At 52.5% G+C, this 17,591-nt stretch overlaps 6 protein-coding genes across 6 annotated transcripts; 2 read left to right on the top strand and 4 right to left on the bottom strand.

Annotated features, from left to right (window-relative positions):
- Window positions 1-203: 203 nt before the first annotated feature.
- AAFC00_004961 (uncharacterized protein) lies at window positions 204-2,072 on the top strand (the record flags this gene model as incomplete). The annotated part of the gene is made up of 2 exons (XM_069344678.1): window positions 204-717; window positions 796-2,072. The coding sequence occupies 2 exons, from the start codon at window positions 204-206 to the stop codon at window positions 2,070-2,072; spliced, it is 1,791 nt and encodes a 596-aa protein (XP_069197113.1).
- Window positions 2,073-3,385: 1,313 nt separating this feature from the next.
- Window positions 3,386-4,909, bottom strand: AAFC00_004960 (uncharacterized protein; the record flags this gene model as incomplete). The annotated part of the gene is made up of 3 exons (XM_069344677.1): window positions 3,386-3,429; window positions 3,511-4,147; window positions 4,280-4,909. The coding sequence occupies 3 exons, from the start codon at window positions 4,907-4,909 to the stop codon at window positions 3,386-3,388; spliced, it is 1,311 nt and encodes a 436-aa protein (XP_069197112.1).
- Window positions 4,910-5,634: 725 nt separating this feature from the next.
- On the bottom strand, window positions 5,635-7,401 carry AAFC00_004959 (uncharacterized protein; the record flags this gene model as incomplete). Its single annotated transcript, XM_069344676.1, has 3 exons — window positions 5,635-5,752; window positions 5,827-5,968; window positions 6,024-7,401. 3 exons carry the CDS (start codon window positions 7,399-7,401, stop codon window positions 5,635-5,637), a joined length of 1,638 nt encoding a protein of 545 aa, XP_069197111.1.
- A 1,951-nt stretch (window positions 7,402-9,352) lies between these two features.
- AAFC00_004958 (uncharacterized protein) lies at window positions 9,353-13,732 on the top strand (the record flags this gene model as incomplete). The annotated part of the gene is made up of 1 exon (XM_069344675.1): window positions 9,353-13,732. The coding sequence occupies one exon, from the start codon at window positions 9,353-9,355 to the stop codon at window positions 13,730-13,732; it is 4,380 nt and encodes a 1,459-aa protein (XP_069197110.1).
- Window positions 13,733-14,571: 839 nt separating this feature from the next.
- Window positions 14,572-15,060, bottom strand: AAFC00_004957 (uncharacterized protein; the record flags this gene model as incomplete). Its single annotated transcript, XM_069344674.1, has 1 exon — window positions 14,572-15,060. The coding sequence occupies one exon, from the start codon at window positions 15,058-15,060 to the stop codon at window positions 14,572-14,574; it is 489 nt and encodes a 162-aa protein (XP_069197109.1).
- Window positions 15,061-15,536: 476 nt separating this feature from the next.
- AAFC00_004956 (uncharacterized protein) lies at window positions 15,537-17,475 on the bottom strand (the record flags this gene model as incomplete). The annotated part of the gene is made up of 2 exons (XM_069344673.1): window positions 15,537-17,303; window positions 17,422-17,475. 2 exons carry the CDS (start codon window positions 17,473-17,475, stop codon window positions 15,537-15,539), a joined length of 1,821 nt encoding a protein of 606 aa, XP_069197108.1.
- Window positions 17,476-17,591: the final 116 nt, after the last annotated feature.

The raw sequence follows: 17,591 nt of genomic DNA, 5'->3' as shown, positions 1-17,591 counted from the left end.
TGCGATCGACAATCAAACAACACGGTCGTCGTCGTCTTCGTCGTTGCTATCAGTCATCGCTACCACCACCCTTCCTATAGCTACCCCACAAATCAAATCAAGCGTCAACCAAGCAATCAATCAATCAATCAATCCATCTATCTATCAATCAGTCAAAGAAGAAATCCCCCTCTCACCGCTTTCCCGTTGCCTAACATTATAGCATGACCACAAGCACAAGGCTTCTCTACGATTCGCATCCATCGGTGACAGCTTCAATGGAAGACTTTGAATCGCGCGACATGTCTCCCGATCTGCTGAATGTCACGTCCAACTCGCGTCTCCAGTTCCGGAGTCCCGTCACTTCAGTGTACTCCGACATGTCCGAAGACATCCACCGAGGCTGGTCACCGCCTCCGTGGCGCAAGCACGGAACAGGGTGGTATCAGCATCAGTCCGGACTAAAGTCACCGCCGCGGAGTCGTGAGACCAGTCCACTACCAGAAGAGGATGAATGCATCGTCGACGAAGATGATGATGATGAGGACGTCTCCATGACTGCAGCTCGTATCGCCTTACCCGAAAGTCCACTCAAGGGCAGAACTCCTGAGCGCGATTATAGTCCTGCAATAAAATCCATTCCAACCAAGACCGACTATCTCACTCCGCCGCTCAGTCAAGAAACAAGACATGACTCAGAACCACCACGATGGCAAAACACGGAAAATAACAACAACTGTATGTCGCACTCGTGAGAGAAACATGACCCAAGACATAGACCTCAGAGGCTGATATGTGCGTTTGTGTGACTGATAGATATACGCTTCTCAGTGCGCGCCGATGTGCAACACCGCACCGAACCCATTGAAGCTGCAGTGACCTACGTTCGCAAGACGTATTCCAACATGACCAAGTCCAAGTATTCTACCTTTCTCACCTTCGTCGGCGCTCTGCTGGCCATCACTATTGCCCGCGCACTCTTTCGAGAACCCGCTCAGCAACCCCAACCTGATCTCGTCAGGGTTGCCGGATTGGCCAAGTCGTTCGAACCTCTCATGTATTACAGTGAGAATGGACACACTCAGGTCGTTCAGTTAGGCGAGACTGGCGTTGCTGTTTGGGACCTTGGCGAATCTGTGCGCTCCACGAACATGACTTCTGGACCCATCATCGTGCGCGAGCTGGACGAGCTGTCGGAGAGTTTGAAGTCTTTGGCTCAAGAATTGACGCGCTTTTTCGCTTCGGTCGATGGCGATGTGGATAGCATCCTCATTGTCATGGAATGGGCTCAGCGCGAACTCAACAAGCTATCCGCAGCCAATGGCCATTCCGCATCGCATCTCTCTCTTGCCTTTTCGAACTTGCACACTCTGCTCTCACGTCTGGGGATTTTCGAAAAAGCAAGCACCGGCGAACCTACCGCACTCGGTGCTCTTGTCACCGATTTGTTCGGTCGTACAAAGGCGCAGACCACCCGCGCCACCCTACATCGAACATTCAATGAGTTCCTGTCTGTCTTGGAAGAGGGCATTAACAACGAATTGACTGCAAGCATATCGCTATTTGCACATTTCGAAGCCATTGACCGTCAGTTCCTGAATCTCCAACGTACCGTGATTCGCGAGACCGACGCTCAGGAACGAGAAGAATCCGAGCTCCTCGCTTCCCTGTGGGCACGCGTGATTGGACCCAACAGCAGTCGCCTGCGCAAGTTTGACCGAAACAAGGCGCTTCTGTCTTCGCTGCGTGAACGCACAATCACCAACAAGCATGTCCTGGTCGACCACAACGGTCGTTTGCTTCAACTCCGCAGCAATCTCGAGATTCTGCGTAAGAAGCTTGTGTCACCACTAGTCAGAGCGAATGACAGCAGCACTTTGACCGTCGAGGAACAGATCGAGGGGCTGAGAGGGACGTACGAAGGCCTGAGAGGAGCAAGAGAAGCACAGAAGAGTAGACTCATGGGTGCCATCCACGAAGCTGCCATTGCAAATTTCCCAAAGAGGATCGTCTCCGAAAGGGAAGCTTATGGCAGTGGTGCCGCTTCCTCGACTGTTGGAGATGGCTACGCAATTGACGGCAGACGCGGCTGAGACTACGAGCGATGATGTGACTAATGAAGGTTTTACTTCTGGATCGCATCAAGTGGTCTGCTTTGCGATTTCCCCGACTCGGCATTCGACTTGGCTGCGGAAGCTAAACGTCTCTGCGGTCCCACGACCATTCTCTGGATATCGATATATCGGAGGTTTCTTGTGCGGCTTCATCAACGAATTTGTTTCGCCATTTTCCTGAACCTGTTTCGGTCTGGCAGTAGCAATAGTGGTGTACAGAAAAAGCGTTGAGATTCTGTGGCATGGGAGATTGATTCGTCATCTTGGCCCATGGCGATCGAGGGAGTTTCGTCCAGGCGAAGATTTCACCGTCATCCTTTCTGAGCAGGTGTTTTTGGCTATCTTCTTTTCTTTTGTTCTTTCCTTCTCGCATGGAGTGGAGTTCAAAGGAAGCAAAAAGAGAACCAGGCATTCTGCACTTTCTGATAAGGTATCATGCGCATCGCATGGGATGGATGGTTGATTTGAATATCGATTTGGTCAACTATCCCAAACGGCGTATGCATCGGCACAGCGAGCCGAAAGGGTATTACGAGGTGTTGTGTACGGAAAAGTGGGTGTTACGTGGTTGTGAATCACTTCACTTCCAAATCATCTTCAGCGGCGGAGTCACAGAGGGTGTGTTTCGCATCGCATTGCATCGCATGCATTTCAAGGTCGGATGGATCCCCTTCACATGGTTGGAGTTTTCCGCGCTTCGCGTTTGGATATTCCTCGCTTTGCAGATGACGGGAATTAGGTACGTCTGGATATGGACAGTACAGTACAGGACAGTACATGACAGCAAGGTAAGGTGCAAGTGGGGCGTGGGGAACGCTGGGATCAGGGGACTGGAGTACTCGGCGCTTTGTTTTTTAGATTTGTTTTTCATTGAAATTCTGTCGGGGGGGCACTTGTGGCGTTTGATTAGGTGTTTTGGGATTGTTACCGGACTCGTCTACTATCCTGTGACATGTCCCGAGCTCGCATTATCGAATGAATGAAACACTTCAATCAAGTCTTCCTCTTTCGTTCCTCTTTTGTGATAAAATGACGACACTCGTGACGTTTCACTCGTCCGATGGGTCCAGTGAAGAGAGCAATTGCCTGCTCTCGTGAAGGTAGACGTTATTATATCGATAAAACAATACGATACAGTAAGCACATGCATGCCTGCTCTGTCACGCCGCTCGATAGATGCATATATGTTCAAGCAATAGCCCTTCCTAACCCGTTAATGATATCAGTCCTCGACCACACAATTATTTTCATCTTCGCCCTCATCCACACTCAAGCAGCATCACGGCGGCCCGTCACTTCTTGATCTCAGAAACAATAGCCATCATAGCCGCAACAACTGCACGCATCAAAGTCAGCTAACCCTTTGCTCGAATGGGGAAAATAAGTCACAACGGAACCAAAAAGCAAGGACACTTACTCCCGCCCGTAGTAGCAATATAAGTAGCAACGACCCAACTCATCTCGATCCTCTCCGTGCCCTCCCAGTCCGTCGAGTTGAGTCCCAGTCCGACCGCGAAACTGATGAGAACAGGCAGGAAAACCACGACTGCGATGCGCCGCGGCGACCACGCTAGGATGATCTCCAGCGAGTAATGTGGGTGGGGTCGGAGTTCTTCGCTGTCGTCGTCGGTGATGTTTTTGTTGTCTTTGTGGGCTGCGGTGGTGGTGGTGGTGGTGGTGGTAGAGGAGGGGAATCTACCCAGTGCAGCGCAAGGATCGCGGTTGCTTCCGTTCAGGGCCTCGTGGATCCATTTCGCCCACTCGGTGTTGAGTTTGCGAGCGTCTGGATCGTTGTGTTTGCTTTTCCGGCCTCGGCTCCACCACTGCTTTTTGGGTTCTTTTTCGTTGCTGGACTCGGAGGTGTTGTGGTGGTTGAGGGACGAGAGAAATCGAAAGGGAGAGGTCAGGCACTGGATGAATGAGGGCAACGAGGGGTGGTCGAAGATGTCGGTCCATGATGCCCAGGAGGAATATGCGAGCTGGAACTTGTGCAGGGCGTCTATGGATGTGGCATCGAGTTTTATGCGGTGGTGCACGCCGGTTTGGGGATCACACTGGGTACGGTTTGTATCTTTAGTTTCTGCTGCTGGGGTTCGTCCTTTGCAGTCTCTCTTGCCCTCACAGGTAGGAGATACAAAGAACGGGCAAGGTATGGTTGATAAGGAGGAGAAAATGGAAAAACTTACGCTGAACACCTTGAAATACTTGACGTCCTTGAGACTAAAAAACGCCGCCAGCCCTCTCAACCGAATGATAGAGCAGTAGACACTACAAAACAACCTCGCATCATCTCTGATATCCACCAGTATCTCCTGCGGCCGTCCATCGACACGGTTGAAGATACCCAAGACAACATATTTCCCAGCATCTTCCGTCTCTCGCTGCTTTCTGGCTGCTGACGCAGAAGAAGACGAAGATGGCGAAAGTGAGGTAGCGATGGCAGTACCCTCGTCGGATCCGTCACCGCGGAATAGGGGAAGCTGCTGGGCCTCTGTAGCTTCCACGAGGCGTGGGCGTGGTCGGTTCGACACCCTGCAACAGCGCGAAGTGCGTTCGCGGTCGAAGGTCGGCGCATGTTTCAGTGTCGTCACCGGGACCATATTCTCGTCTTCGTCGTTGTCGTTTTGCGTGTCGCTGTCGTTCTTGTTGAAGTGGTGGGTTTTGACACTCCCGCTTATAGAGGATCTCTCCTGCCTCATCGGCGCCGACTGACTGGCATTGTATGGACTGGGACTCTTGGAGTCGTTTGTTCTTGATGGACCGCCTGGCGATATGGGAGACGGCACGTAGAAATCTTGGGTCTGTGGCATGGACATCTTCTTTTTGTTTTTTCAGGCGCAATTGGAGGAAGATTGAGGGAAAGGAAACAATCAGAGTATACAATGACTTACGCAGTATATGCTGAGCTACGTAGAAACACAAGAAAATTGCCTGTCTTATACCTCATTCTGGTGGCTTTGGACAATGATCCCATGGTATGTCCACCCTAGGCCTTCCATCGATAGTATGCAGATATAGAGATCTACCAGACTCCAGGAATAAGGCAACTGCAGCTACATGACCCCCCGAAAGAGAATGTGGCTCCAGAAGCCACACGACTTACAGCCTACATCCATCCATGTGACGATGTCTCGACAGCCAAAATAGCAACATTATTAGCACGCAGGTAGTGTTGGCTGCATCGCCTACAAGTTGAGGCTGCTGATTATAGTATCTACAGCGCGCAGGGGCTTGGCGATCCCTTGGCAGACATATACTTGTATGCGGTGAAACCCCTCACATGTGGGGGCCTGAGGATGCAGAAAATGGGTGGCCTTATTGAAGGATCACTTTTGCAGGTCCCGATATGAAGGCCTCAGCTTTGCCTGATTAGATGTTTGCAATCTTCGACACTTTACCCTTATCCATAGTCATAGGGCACGGCCAACTTTTACTTGATCAACAGTATCTAATCCATCTGGGAGCTCACATGACGAATAGCTTCACAGTGGTCGATATTTAGTTCTGTACCTAAGTTTTTATACTATATATACTGAATTGTCTAGATGGCAGGTGCTGTCCATGCGTCCCTCCTGATCTTCATGAGGTTGCTTTGTTTATGAGGAAAGCTGATTTCCCTTTCCTTGAAGAAACCCACGTCTTCGCAATATCTCTTGAGTCTGTGTATCCGTTAGCAGACTGGTCTCAAATACGAATAGGCAATCAAAACAAATGATCTGTCAACATGACTCACTTTACGTTATCAACTCTCGGCTCGAGCATGACACACTCTGTGCGGGAATCGGCTAGAAAGCAGAGGTGCACAAGAGCAGAAAGCCAGACCTTGACTCTGTGGGGTCCTCTGAAAGATTGCTCGCCTACTAGAACATGTATACCTATTCTTGTGTCAGCAAGCGAAGGACAGTATAGGCCTTGTCCTGAGCGGCTCACCTCTGTCCCAGTCGTTGACATTACCACCAAGATAGCTGCCGAGTCTGTCCTCCTTGACCCAATAGATTTCAAAATAGCCGAACGGCTGACCATCAAACAGTCCAATCACAGGGAAAGAGTGCCTGCTCTGTAAATTGTGCTTAAGAAACTCTTCTTGGTGACTCAACGGACCTTCCTCGCCCCACGAGTAAGCAACTCGCGGATCGTTCATCCATCTATGCAGGAGCTCAGAATCGGTCAAGTCATGACTGAGCGCTCCCAGAGTGGGTACGTGAGAATCAGATGCATAACTCGGGCTGCTGACGGTCGACGACCCATTTGGCAGTGCGGGACCCCCAGACGGTAACGCCGGTTTAGCAACTGGTCCGGCATGAAAGATAGGACGCGAGGAGCTGCTCGCAACACGGAAAGACAAATACTCGTCCAATGATGCAATGTACCGAGTGTAGAACGTCTCACCTTGCCGTTGGGCCTTTGGTCTAAGCGGGTGGCGGACGTTGTTAGTGAAGATATACTGAGCCGGCGCAGGAGGATAATAAGTCGGGAGGTGAGAGGAAGACTTGAACTGGCCCGGTGGCTGCCACAGCCCAGATCTTACAGCAGTCGGGGACGTAGGGGTCTTGTCTACAGATGCATCTGACTTGTGCCCACGAGGCTGGCTGGAGCTAGCAAGAGGTTCTCCAGGTGCCGAAGATCTGACTTGAGGAGAGAGAGTGAATAGATAGATGCGTGGATCCAACTGCCAGAAGTGTCTACGAGAGACAAACATCTTTGACCATCCCTCAGGAGTGTTGGGGTCCGTTTCCAGTCCGACGCTAGTTTCCTCTGTAGCGATCAAGCCCATATGTTCGAGTTTCTGCATGAGTTGGCGACCCTTGAAAATGCCTTCGCGGCTGATGTTGAGCCGCCATTCACCTCTGGGTCGACCATCCTCGGGCGTATCTTTCGAAGTAGGGTTGATCATACGTGCGTCTGGCTCAGGCTGGTGGAAGTACCAGTACAAGGTAGCCCACAGCATCATCGCTATCTGACGAGTCGGGGAGGAAGCAGGGAAAAGTTTCGATTTAGATTCGCTCGAGGCGGGATTAGAGATGGAAGAAAAGAAAAGATGGTCATTTTGCAGCGTGGGTTTCCGATAAGCATGAACATGATGCTTGCGCTTCACGGAACCAGAGAATGGATCTATGGTTCCAAGGTCATCACCAGACTGGTCGTCTTCGTCCCGGGGTTCATCCTGAGTGCTTATGAAGATGGTCCAACCCGGGGGAAAAGGACAGTCTTGGGTATTGGCATCTAACGATTTGAAATAGAGACCTCCGAAGACGGGGGTGACAGTCAGATTGTAGCCATTAGGGAGACGCACAACACCTGGAGCCATAGCTATCGAGCTTGACAAGAAAACAGTCTTTGTAAACTTCGAGCCTGGGAATGAACCTGGTTGCGGTGCTTGTGAACTCGATCGGGCGGCGATCGATAGGCACAATCACGACAAGCTACAGTGCTGTGGCTTGGCAAGATGTCGAGGGAGGTTAGATAAGGTATGTAGATAGCCCACGCATACACACTAACTGATGGAGGACGTCGACGAGGATTAACTTCCGAAAAGAGACACATTCAGCTGTACGTTCACTGTAAAAATTTGCAGGACGATCAACGCCCAGCCAGATAACTAATAGGCCTGTCTTGTATGGTTGAGAAGAAGTTCGCTCCGCAAATTGATCGGCGGGGTTCATCAGTGACGAAACTTGGAGCTTTGGCCTCTTTGGACGTTTTCGTTAACCCACCCAAGGTTCGACGCGACGGCTGTGGGTGCGGGTGCAGTTGGTGTAACCGCGATCCAGAAGATAAGGTACTGCGGCAGTGATGGGAGACGGGAGTGGCTAAGACTTAAATGCTTGTGTGGGTGCCCTGGTGATCAGCCAAAGCACAGTTAGAGAAACGATGATTCGAGCTGTTCTGGCCGGGTAAATTGGTTGTAAGTTGTGTGTCGATAATTCCGTCTCAGCAATTGCACATGCTCGGCCACCGCTATAGTTTGTAGAGAGCATACTTGATCTTTACAGTGCTTACAGTAGACTAACGCAACTATCTCGTGTCTGGACATGGCGCTCTCTTGTAATGAGCCACAAGGCTAGGGCGGGCGGGACGGTCGGGCGCTGGGAGTCTTCTCTTTCCAGCACACCTCATTCGGGCAGACTACACTGCGCTGTACACTAGGCCAAGAGGGCCGGAAGCCCAAGGGCACACATGGTGGTGGAGAGAGTTGGGGTACGTGACATGACGCGGTGACACTGGATCGGGATGCGGGAGAAGGCAGACATCAGTATCACTCATCATTCTCCCATTGCAGCAGGCATTTGTCGCCTCGCAGGGATCAACAGGACAGGGAAGTTGGCTGATTGATAAGTTACCGCACAGCTAGCTGCAGCAAGGTTTCGATCACAGAATGATGAATCGTGAATGCTGGATCAAGATACGGTAGGTGACGGGTCTGTGACTTGTGCTCCGGCAGTGGTGGCAGAGCAGGGCGCGGAAGGTGGAGTGAGCACAAAAGCACAGGCATCTTTGGCTGCAAGTACTGTACAGTAGTCGCTTCGCAACTTACGAGGACTATTTTTGTGTTCAGTAAGTGTTACGGGAATCGAGCAAGCATTGTTCAAGCAAGCAAGCAATACTGGAGCGTGCTAGCTAGGTAGGTACCTTACCTTACAGTGCCTTGGTTGCATTCATTCGTCAACATTATTGCACGGCCACCACTGTTCTATTGTTTTCTGTCACAACATGTCATTGCAGTATAATCGGGTTGCTAATGCGCAATAGTCCAGAGGCGCATTCATGCACAAAGCATTGTACTTTATAAGCATCATTTAGGTTCTCGGTCCCGATAAAACTACAGGTGCTTGTACCAGGCGGGGCAGAAAAAGGTCTCGTCTAACACGTTCTTCCCATATCTCACTAAAAGCGGCCTGCGAGTTTCACATGCAGCCAAGGGTGTTGTCGAGCATATTCCAATCCGGACAGAGGGTGAGGTGTGGATCCCTGTACTCGTAGCATCAGATTACATTTTCGCCTGGCTCGAGTTCGACTCTACGCTTTCTCGCTCAGCAGCCAGCGAGTGTTGTTGAAGCGCAAAACCAACGAAACAGAAACAAGAAACGCGACCTGCCTGCCTTGGTTTTCTGTATCCGTCGGTGCCGCATCCATTAATTTGAGCGGCGGTTGTCTGACTTGGATCGATACACGCGAGAGTGATGTCTCTACCGAGGAATTCAACGCATCCGAATGTCCATTCCAATGCATTTTCCTCTGAAATCAGAGACCGACACATCATGGGCTTCTGGCGCACTCCGCAAATGTATCCGTCGGCCACAGGGAACAATAACGTTGAACAACAGCAACAGCAGCAGAGATATATGAGTGATAATAATAACAATAATCATCACCATCTATATCAATATCAATATCAATATCAATATCAATATCAACGTCATCAACATGAATCTGGCAGTCACGACTACGAGGACCAAGACGACAATGATCATCATTATGATCGCCATGATCACCGCGACCACGGCGGCCAACAATATCAGCATTCTCAGTCGCCGTCGACCTCTTCTGTTTCGCAATTTCCCCCCATCCTCCCTCCAATACCGCGTGTGGCCTCTCAGCTCGACTCATCAACCTCGTCCGATGCACGACACGACTACAAGTCTGGCCAAGAGCAAGCTCGTCTCCCGACGACGGCGGAAGAGAACAGTCGCGATAGCATGTTCGGCCACAGACTGTCGTTTGACCAATCAGCAGCACTATCACCGCCATCACTACTGCAGCAAGCATCAAGGACATCGTCACTGTCACCCGCACAATCATCGCCGTCGCTTGCCTCGGACGGAACATGGTCACATTATCCCTTGGACCAGACACAGAGCCACAGCCAGCAGAGCTACCATCACACAATGAACGACCCACCAAGATTGACTCGTCGATCCATCACCAGCCCCGACTTTTCTCTTTCCTTCAAGAGTGATCATAATCTCCTCCACACACAGTCCCCGCGGGACTCGGTCTCGCCCAGCTCGGCGCGGTCGGCCAGCTCCACCACTCTCGGTGTGCCCTACAATTCCACCACGGCGAGGGAAAAGCCTCGTTCTGGACAGCGGCCTCTTGCTGCCACTGCGACCGTCAACGGCGTTCCTCAGCACTTGAGCAAGACGACAACAACAACGACACTGGCCCCCAACACCTCCCGCCATGAAGCTCCTCCGCCCTCCAAGAGCAGAAGAGGGCTGAATCTACTGAATCCTGTCAACCTGCTCATGCGGAGACGCTCGAGTCAGCAGGTTGAACCAAGCGGAGACAAGGCTCCGGCCAAGAGTCTTGTTGTGCCTCCCATGGACCTGCCCGACGATTACGACCCTAGGATCAAAGGCAAGGGGGTCCACGACTTCAGCGCTCCCCGAGGGCCGCGACGTAATCTGTCATACAATGATGCTGTTGGTGGTGCTTCGCCACAACTTGACTCCAGCAAGGACGATCATTCCACCTCCCTTGATCCCATCCAGCAATCGCCTCCCAGCCATTTCTCGGCTGCGTTTGACCAATACACTCACCAGAGGGCCAAGTCGGCTCAACACACCCCTGTCTTTGTTGAGAACTTCGAGTCGCCTTCGGATGAGCGGGGTCCTTCCGCAGTACACGCGGAGCTACTGGCGAGCAATGCCTTCTTGGCACGCAACTCATGGCAGAACAACCAGGCAGAAACCCCTGTAGGACCGCCGCCATTCGGCAGGAAGAGCCAGCAGCTGGACGACAAGCAGATTGGTCCTATCTTGCAGTCTAACAATCGTTTCAGCAACCCCGTCTCTGTGTCTTCCGATGGATCCGACACCAATCCCTTCGATGCTTCTCAATCTACCACTGCTAGAACTTCGGCACAAAGTCGCACCTCCCCAGAGACGCTGCCAACAACTAGCTCGAGGCCCGATAGTGGTGAGACTCGCAACCACGAACAGCAAGCAGGCTCGACATCATCTCGACGCTCGTCGTCTTCGCCCCCACAGCGCGAATCACCGGACCTGCGGAGTGGTGAGATTGCAGACCGCGAGAGTCGTAAGTCTGGTCACCTTCGCCATCTACCCAGCAGCGCCTCTCGCTTCAGTTTCCAGATTGCGAGTATGGATTCTCTGGCTGAGGAAAAACTGCTCGAAGACAAACACAAACAGCGTCATTCGACCCAGCAGACATTTCCTGCTGTCGTCGACGTAGACTCTGACGAGGATGAAGACGACTTCTTCGACGAGGATGCCATGTATGACCACGATGAAATGGAGGATTTCAACGAGCCCGAAGTGCTTGGTGGAAATAATGTTTTCCAGACTACTCACAATCGGCCTGATCCTGCATCGGGTCTCGCTGTCGATCTGTCAGGCCTGCACTTTTCCGAGCCAGGCTCTTCCCTGTCAAACAATTCACCACGAGCATCGCAGCAACTCACTTCTCCAGCTACACCGAAAGATTCCAACCGCTTGTCCGAGCAACAACTGGCCGTGCACACAGCAAGGTCGCCTCCCTTTCAGCTTGCCTCTCCCGATATTCCCGCGAAACCTGCCAGCCCCATGTCTCCCAACTCTTTCTACTTTGACGATGGCATGATTGATGACCTTGAAGACGTCCGCGAAGGGCCACATGATCGAGACGGCAACGTCTTTGACGAGGATAGATTTGATGACGATACATTTTTGAAGCGACCACCACCTGAAGAAACTCCCGAGATTACCATTCCACCACCTCACAAACTCGATGCAACCTCGAGTACTTATAACATTAACGGTTACGATTTTCTAATGCATAATCCCCGCGACCCGCGTCTCGGGCACTTTACTTCAGACTCGCCCTGTTCCGAGCCGTCACCGCAAAGAGACGAGCGAGCTGCCTCCGCTCTGCCTGGTGGTAGACAAAGCACTTATGGTCAAGACGGTCGGGGACCAAGTCCACAAGACAGCTTGTCGGCATATCACAGTGCTCTGGCAGAGGCAGCGCAAAAGGCTGCTGCTGCGGGTCGCTTTATTCGACACCCGAGTACAGCAACATCAGCCTCCAGACAATCTCTCACCGACGATGAACCATCAGAGGTTGCTGAGAGGTCAGAGAACAATTCGAGCAACTACGATCACGATCGTTTGTCATCGGCCTCGACCTTCCAGACAGATGAGAGAGAACCTGCACGGGTCAACTTCGATTTCGGTTTCCAGAACCAGAACAACAACATGCGCAACTCCACCTTTTACGACACAATGTTGTCATCTGAGGTACCCACCGATGCGTATGACTACCAGTTCCAGCCTGGCGACGACTACGATGACTTTGACGATGCAGATCTCATCGCTGCGGCGAACGCCGAGGCGCTGTCTGCTGATGATAGCGGCATGTACAGTCAAGAGTTTGGCTTTTATGCAAAGCCTCGTCCCGGCGGTGCAGAAGGCGAGAGCGACGTTCACGGCGGCTACTTTGGCCAACCAGGGATTGACATTCAGCGACAGAAGAGTCTCAGGGAACCCAATCTGACTCCGATCACCGAGCGGAGCGAATTCAGCACACGCAATAGCTATATTGCAGGGGGCAGCATCATGGGCGGACCTTGGTCGCCGACATCCTACGCTGGCAGCGCACAGGGTATGCCGAGTCCTGCTCTTTCGGCTACCATGAGCCTCGCCCAACAGCGCGGCATGAGTCCTCACTCACGAAGTCGCGTGCCGGACACAGACAACTTGACGCTGGCGGAGATTCGAAAGGGACTACATGCCAATGCCTATGCTGGGAGCGTGGGCAGTCTTAACAGTGACTTTGGACCAGCTTTGTCTTCTCCTGTCGCCGAGTTTGCAGGTCGCCCATACAGTCCCGCTTTTCAGAACGCAGCGCCAAACTTGTCAGCTGGAGCCAATTACTATATGCCACCACCTCGCAGTGGCATGCCCTTGGTCAGCGGTGTACCTATGGCATGGCAACGCAGCACAGACAGTAATTCTTCCTTGTCTTCGTCGAGTCCTGGTGGCCCTGGCTCACCACCTGCGCCTGCCACTGCCGCATCGACATCACCGCAGGTCACACAAGCACAGGCATTTTCCTTTTTCGACGGCCACGATGCGCCTCCGCCCCCCACGAACGGCGGTAGTTTCTTGAGTGTTGTCAACGAGGAGCACGACAACAGTGTGACGCCGAGAAAGCAGCAAGAAAAGGCACCGTTTTCTCCGTCTTCGTCGCCGGCAGGTTTAGGACCGCCCGCACAGCCTCAGACACCAACAACAGCACGCAAAGCTCCGCCGGCTGCTATCTCCACGCCTGCGTATGCCAGCATGTCCAAGGCTTCTCAGGGGTCGCCGTTGAGACCAGATGGTTATTCTGGGGATCCTCCTCCGTACTCGGTGTTGGCTCCGAGGTCAGCCAACGAGCAGCAGATGCATCGACCCGAGCAGCAGCAAGACCACGAGCAGGCGTGTTACTCTCCACTTGCGTCTCCGCGTAGCGTGACGAGCGGACAAGGCCATGGACACAAGAGAGCAAGCAGCGCGGCAGCCGACACGGTGACGTACGTGCAGGAAAAGGATGCGACGACGGGCACGAAGAGATGGGTGATTGAGCGGAGGAGGACCAGCCAGCAGGGGTTTCCTGAGTTGATTCACAGGGAGATTGTCGAGGGCGGACGGATATAGGAGTGCGTGGCTACAGTGCTGCAATGGATCGAAGACGTCGTCGATGTCTGATCTTAGGTTTCGCCGACGTTCTGGTAAACGACGATAAATATGCTGCCGGGCTTGTTGTTGTTGTTGTTGTTGTTGTTGTTGTTGTTGTGGTGGTGTTGGTGGATGTTGTTCGTGTTCTTGTTCGAAAACAAATGGATGAAAGGAGGGAAAAGAGGAAAAGTACACACTCGAAAGATTGATCGAAGACCTATTGTCGCAACGATCGATTGATTTGATTCATCCATCCGAATTTGTGGATTTTCCTCTTTATTTCTTTTTCTCGGGTGTTGTTTTACAACTCATCTCACAGGCGAAACCCTCTCCATTTCTTCTCTGATTTCTATCAGTCTTTCCAATGCAAGCGAGCGAGCGAGTCTTTTTTCTTCTTAGTTTCTGCTGCTGTTGTTGCTGTAATCTGTTCAAAGGAAAGAAAGAGAGAGAGAAGGATGAATAATACACCCCTCTGCCCCTGTCCAGTCTGCTACCATCTCTGATTCTCTCGGTTGTTGCTGTGGTCGTTGGAGGATTTGGAATACATAGATTTACTCGGTTGTTTTTATTTTTATCACGTATAAATAATATGGGAAATGTATGTATACATGCTAATCACCAACACCTGTACTTCGACCTCTCTTTCTTTGTAGGGTTCGGGTAACAACAATGAAGATGATGAAGACAATGGTATATACCAAGACCCAAAGTGATGGTTCATCCACGTCTTCGGTTAGTCGATCGGACATTCCGTCTCTGATTTTCTCTCTCTCTCTCTCTCTCTCTCTCTCTCTCTCTCTCTCTCTCTCTCTCTCGTTCTATTTATCAACCTCAACAGGCAACTCCATGCCCACGCGCCTCGCAGAAAGCCTAACCCTCTCCTCCTCATCCATGTTCGCGCCAGGATTATACCGCTCCAGCAAACTCAAATACTCTCTCTGCGCCTGGACATAGCTCACGAACTGCTCTGCCTCGTGCAGTCGCTGCGCCTGCGTCTTGGCGTGGATCCCGCTCTCGGCGTTGAATTTACTGCTTGGAGACAAGGGGTCGGAGAGGGTGGCGGTCGTCAGGGGGGAGGTCGGCGTGGTGCGCTGGTCTGCTGCGCTCGCTGGGGATGAGGTTGAGGGCGGGGAAAGCAGAGTCGTGCGGATGTGGGTTTGGAGTGGCGAGGGGTGCGACAGTAACGAGGCGGGCCCGGTTCTTTTGTTTGAGGGAGTGAGTGAGACGCGGTGGTGCGAGGGGAGTTCGCGGAGCAGGCGGCGGTAGAGCGAGCGCAGGTGCGATTGCGCTGCTGCTGCTGTTGCCATATTCTGTGGGTTTTGTGCTGTTGGTTGGTTGGGCGCGGGTTTGTGTTTTGGGGTGGTTGTTTTCTTCTAAAGCGGCGGGTAAGAAGGTCAAGGTCGGTGGTATAGAGTCGTCTTCAACTGTCTTTGGCTATTGTAGTCCGAATCCAATGTAGATTGAGAGTAGAGAGAGATATCCAGCGACTTGGCAGCCCGATTCGTCGTGTTGTTGTTGTTGTTGTTGTTGTTGGTGGTGTTGTGTATTTCTAGAGATCATTGGCTCATTGTAGCATCGGAAAAGCCCGCCAAGAAAGACTTGATCGTCTCACTTGCGGAGGTGAAGCTCGGACATAAGAGACATAAAGAAGTGAATAGCAGAATATCAGAATATCAGAAAAAAAGGTGTAGGTGGTCTTTACGACTGTCGTGGTCATCATATCAGTAGTAGGGAGACAAGAAGAAAGATGGGACTGGGCATCAAAGATACGCGAGACGAACGATCAACTGTAGAACCCTTCGTCTCCTCCTGCATCTGCAGCACTACTTCCCACAACACCGACGCTCCCCAAGTCCAGCCCTGATCCTCGTGCAATCTTCCTGCTGAGTGCCATCTTCAAAAACAGCTCTCGAGCGAGACCTCGAGTCAGCCTGGTGAAATCAGCCGCGCCGACCCTGCCGGCGCCGACAGCCCTCTGCAGAACCCACAGCAACTCCCTCAAGGCGGCCGTGTCGGCCTCGAGGTCCCAGAGCTGGTTGTGAACCAGAGTCGGCGCAACGAGGACATGGTCAATGTCTGGCTCTGCCATCTTGGCGCCGTCTGCCATCAACACGTCACACTGCTCCATCGACGCGCGCAGAATGGCTTCGTTGGAGCTCAGCGTGCGGTCGAGATGTTCCAGCTGTGCTTGTTCCGATTGCAGACGGTGGCTGGCTTCTTGCATCGCTACTCCCTGGGCTCGGAGGGCGGGCACGGCAGTGGCATTTTGTTGCATCTGCGCCTGCGCTTGACTGACGAGAGACTGCGACAGCAGCTGGAGAAGATGTTCCTTTTCTGGATTCGGCGGGATTGGTGGGGGTGGTCCCGTCTGTGCGGGTTGGGTCGGCAGAGTGACCTCGAATGGATCTGTCAACAGGTCTGGAGGTGGTCTGGCCGGCTGCGTGATGGGGTTAGGTTGCTGGTATATCTGTTGTCGAGGTAGCTGAGACAAAGGAGGCTGCGGAGGGTATTGCTGGGATGGGTACTGCTGGGGTGGCTGATGCTGATACTGCGCTTGCTGCTGCTGCTGCTGATAGTGTTGCTGTTGCGGCTGCTGATAGGGGAGTTGTTGTTGCTGCAATTGCTGCTGGTTAGGGAAAAGGGGCGGCGGCGGCTGCTGTTGACCATGTTGTGCGTATTGCTGCATCTTGTCCGCTCCACTTGATGGCGTCAACGGAGACACGGGACTGTCCCTGGCATAAGCATACATGTCCCTCGGCTGAGCCTGGGGAGGTACAGGCGGTAGAGGAGGGCCATCCATCCCAACGCCAGGACCAGGGGAAGGTATAGGAGTAGACTGATACTGTTGGTGCTGCTGCTGATGATGCAACTGTGGTGAATGATATCCCTGTGTGTTCCTTTCGTGTGGAAGGGGTGGTAGAGGTGGACCATTCCCGTCCGTCTGCCGCAACGGCGTTCCTGCTCTTACTTGTTGTCCAGGCTTGGGTGGCTTGGGCGGCGGATTGGGAGGAACGGGCATCTCTACCGGTGCAGGGTGAGCCACACTCCCTGACCTCTCTTTCGGAGGCGGCGGCGGTCTCTGGGTCGGAGACGAGAGTAATTGTCGCTGCTGCTGCTGTTGCAATTGTTGTTGCTGTTGCAGCGGTCTGGCGACGACCGGCGGCTCCCTGGCAAACACGTCCTGCAACACCCTCAAAAACTCGACGATACTAGATCTCTGAGGCCTGACGCTCCAATCCCTGAGATAAGGATGATAGACTCTGCCATCGACACTGACGTGCTGACCGGGCCTGATCATCATATTCTCGCCCGGCACGACAAACACCAAGATGCCCTCGACATCCTGCGGGTGACCCTGCGGCACCCAGATCTTGATCGGGAACCTGTACACGGTGCCGCGAAAGCTCACGGGCAAGGTGCCGGAGAGACACAGCAGCAGAGCCGGCTGGCCGTTGTTGTAAGTGTAGACGTCCGTCCGTGGCTGCAGCGAGGGAAACGCAGAGAGGGCGGACACGGCGTCTGAGTAGGTGGCTTGCGCATTGCGGTATTCCTGCACGAGTACGAAAAAACGAATTCTTCTCTTAGCTTCTTGCTTTTTGATGTAGCGGCAACTGCTCTTTTATAGATGGGACGAGAAGAGAAAAGCAAAGAAATGAAAGTGCAATTACATTCTGAAGTGCATTCCAGAGCCATCGTAGCAGCCCGTCGGGCAGCTGGGCCATGACTACTACACCGACCTCTTATCTCCTGCGACACGCTTTGCACTGTCTTTGTTCTCCGACAATCAAACACGATCATGTCACGTCGGTCGCTTCATTGGCTTTTTGGGACGAGTCAA

The sequence above is a fragment of the Neodothiora populina genome (assembly GCF_041146345.1).
Source record: "Neodothiora populina strain CPC 39397 chromosome Unknown canker_contig_3, whole genome shotgun sequence".
NCBI lineage: Eukaryota > Fungi > Ascomycota > Dothideomycetes > Dothideales > Dothioraceae > Neodothiora > Neodothiora populina.
Note: the sequence above shows the minus strand (reverse complement) of the source record. Positions and strands in the feature narration are given on the sequence as shown.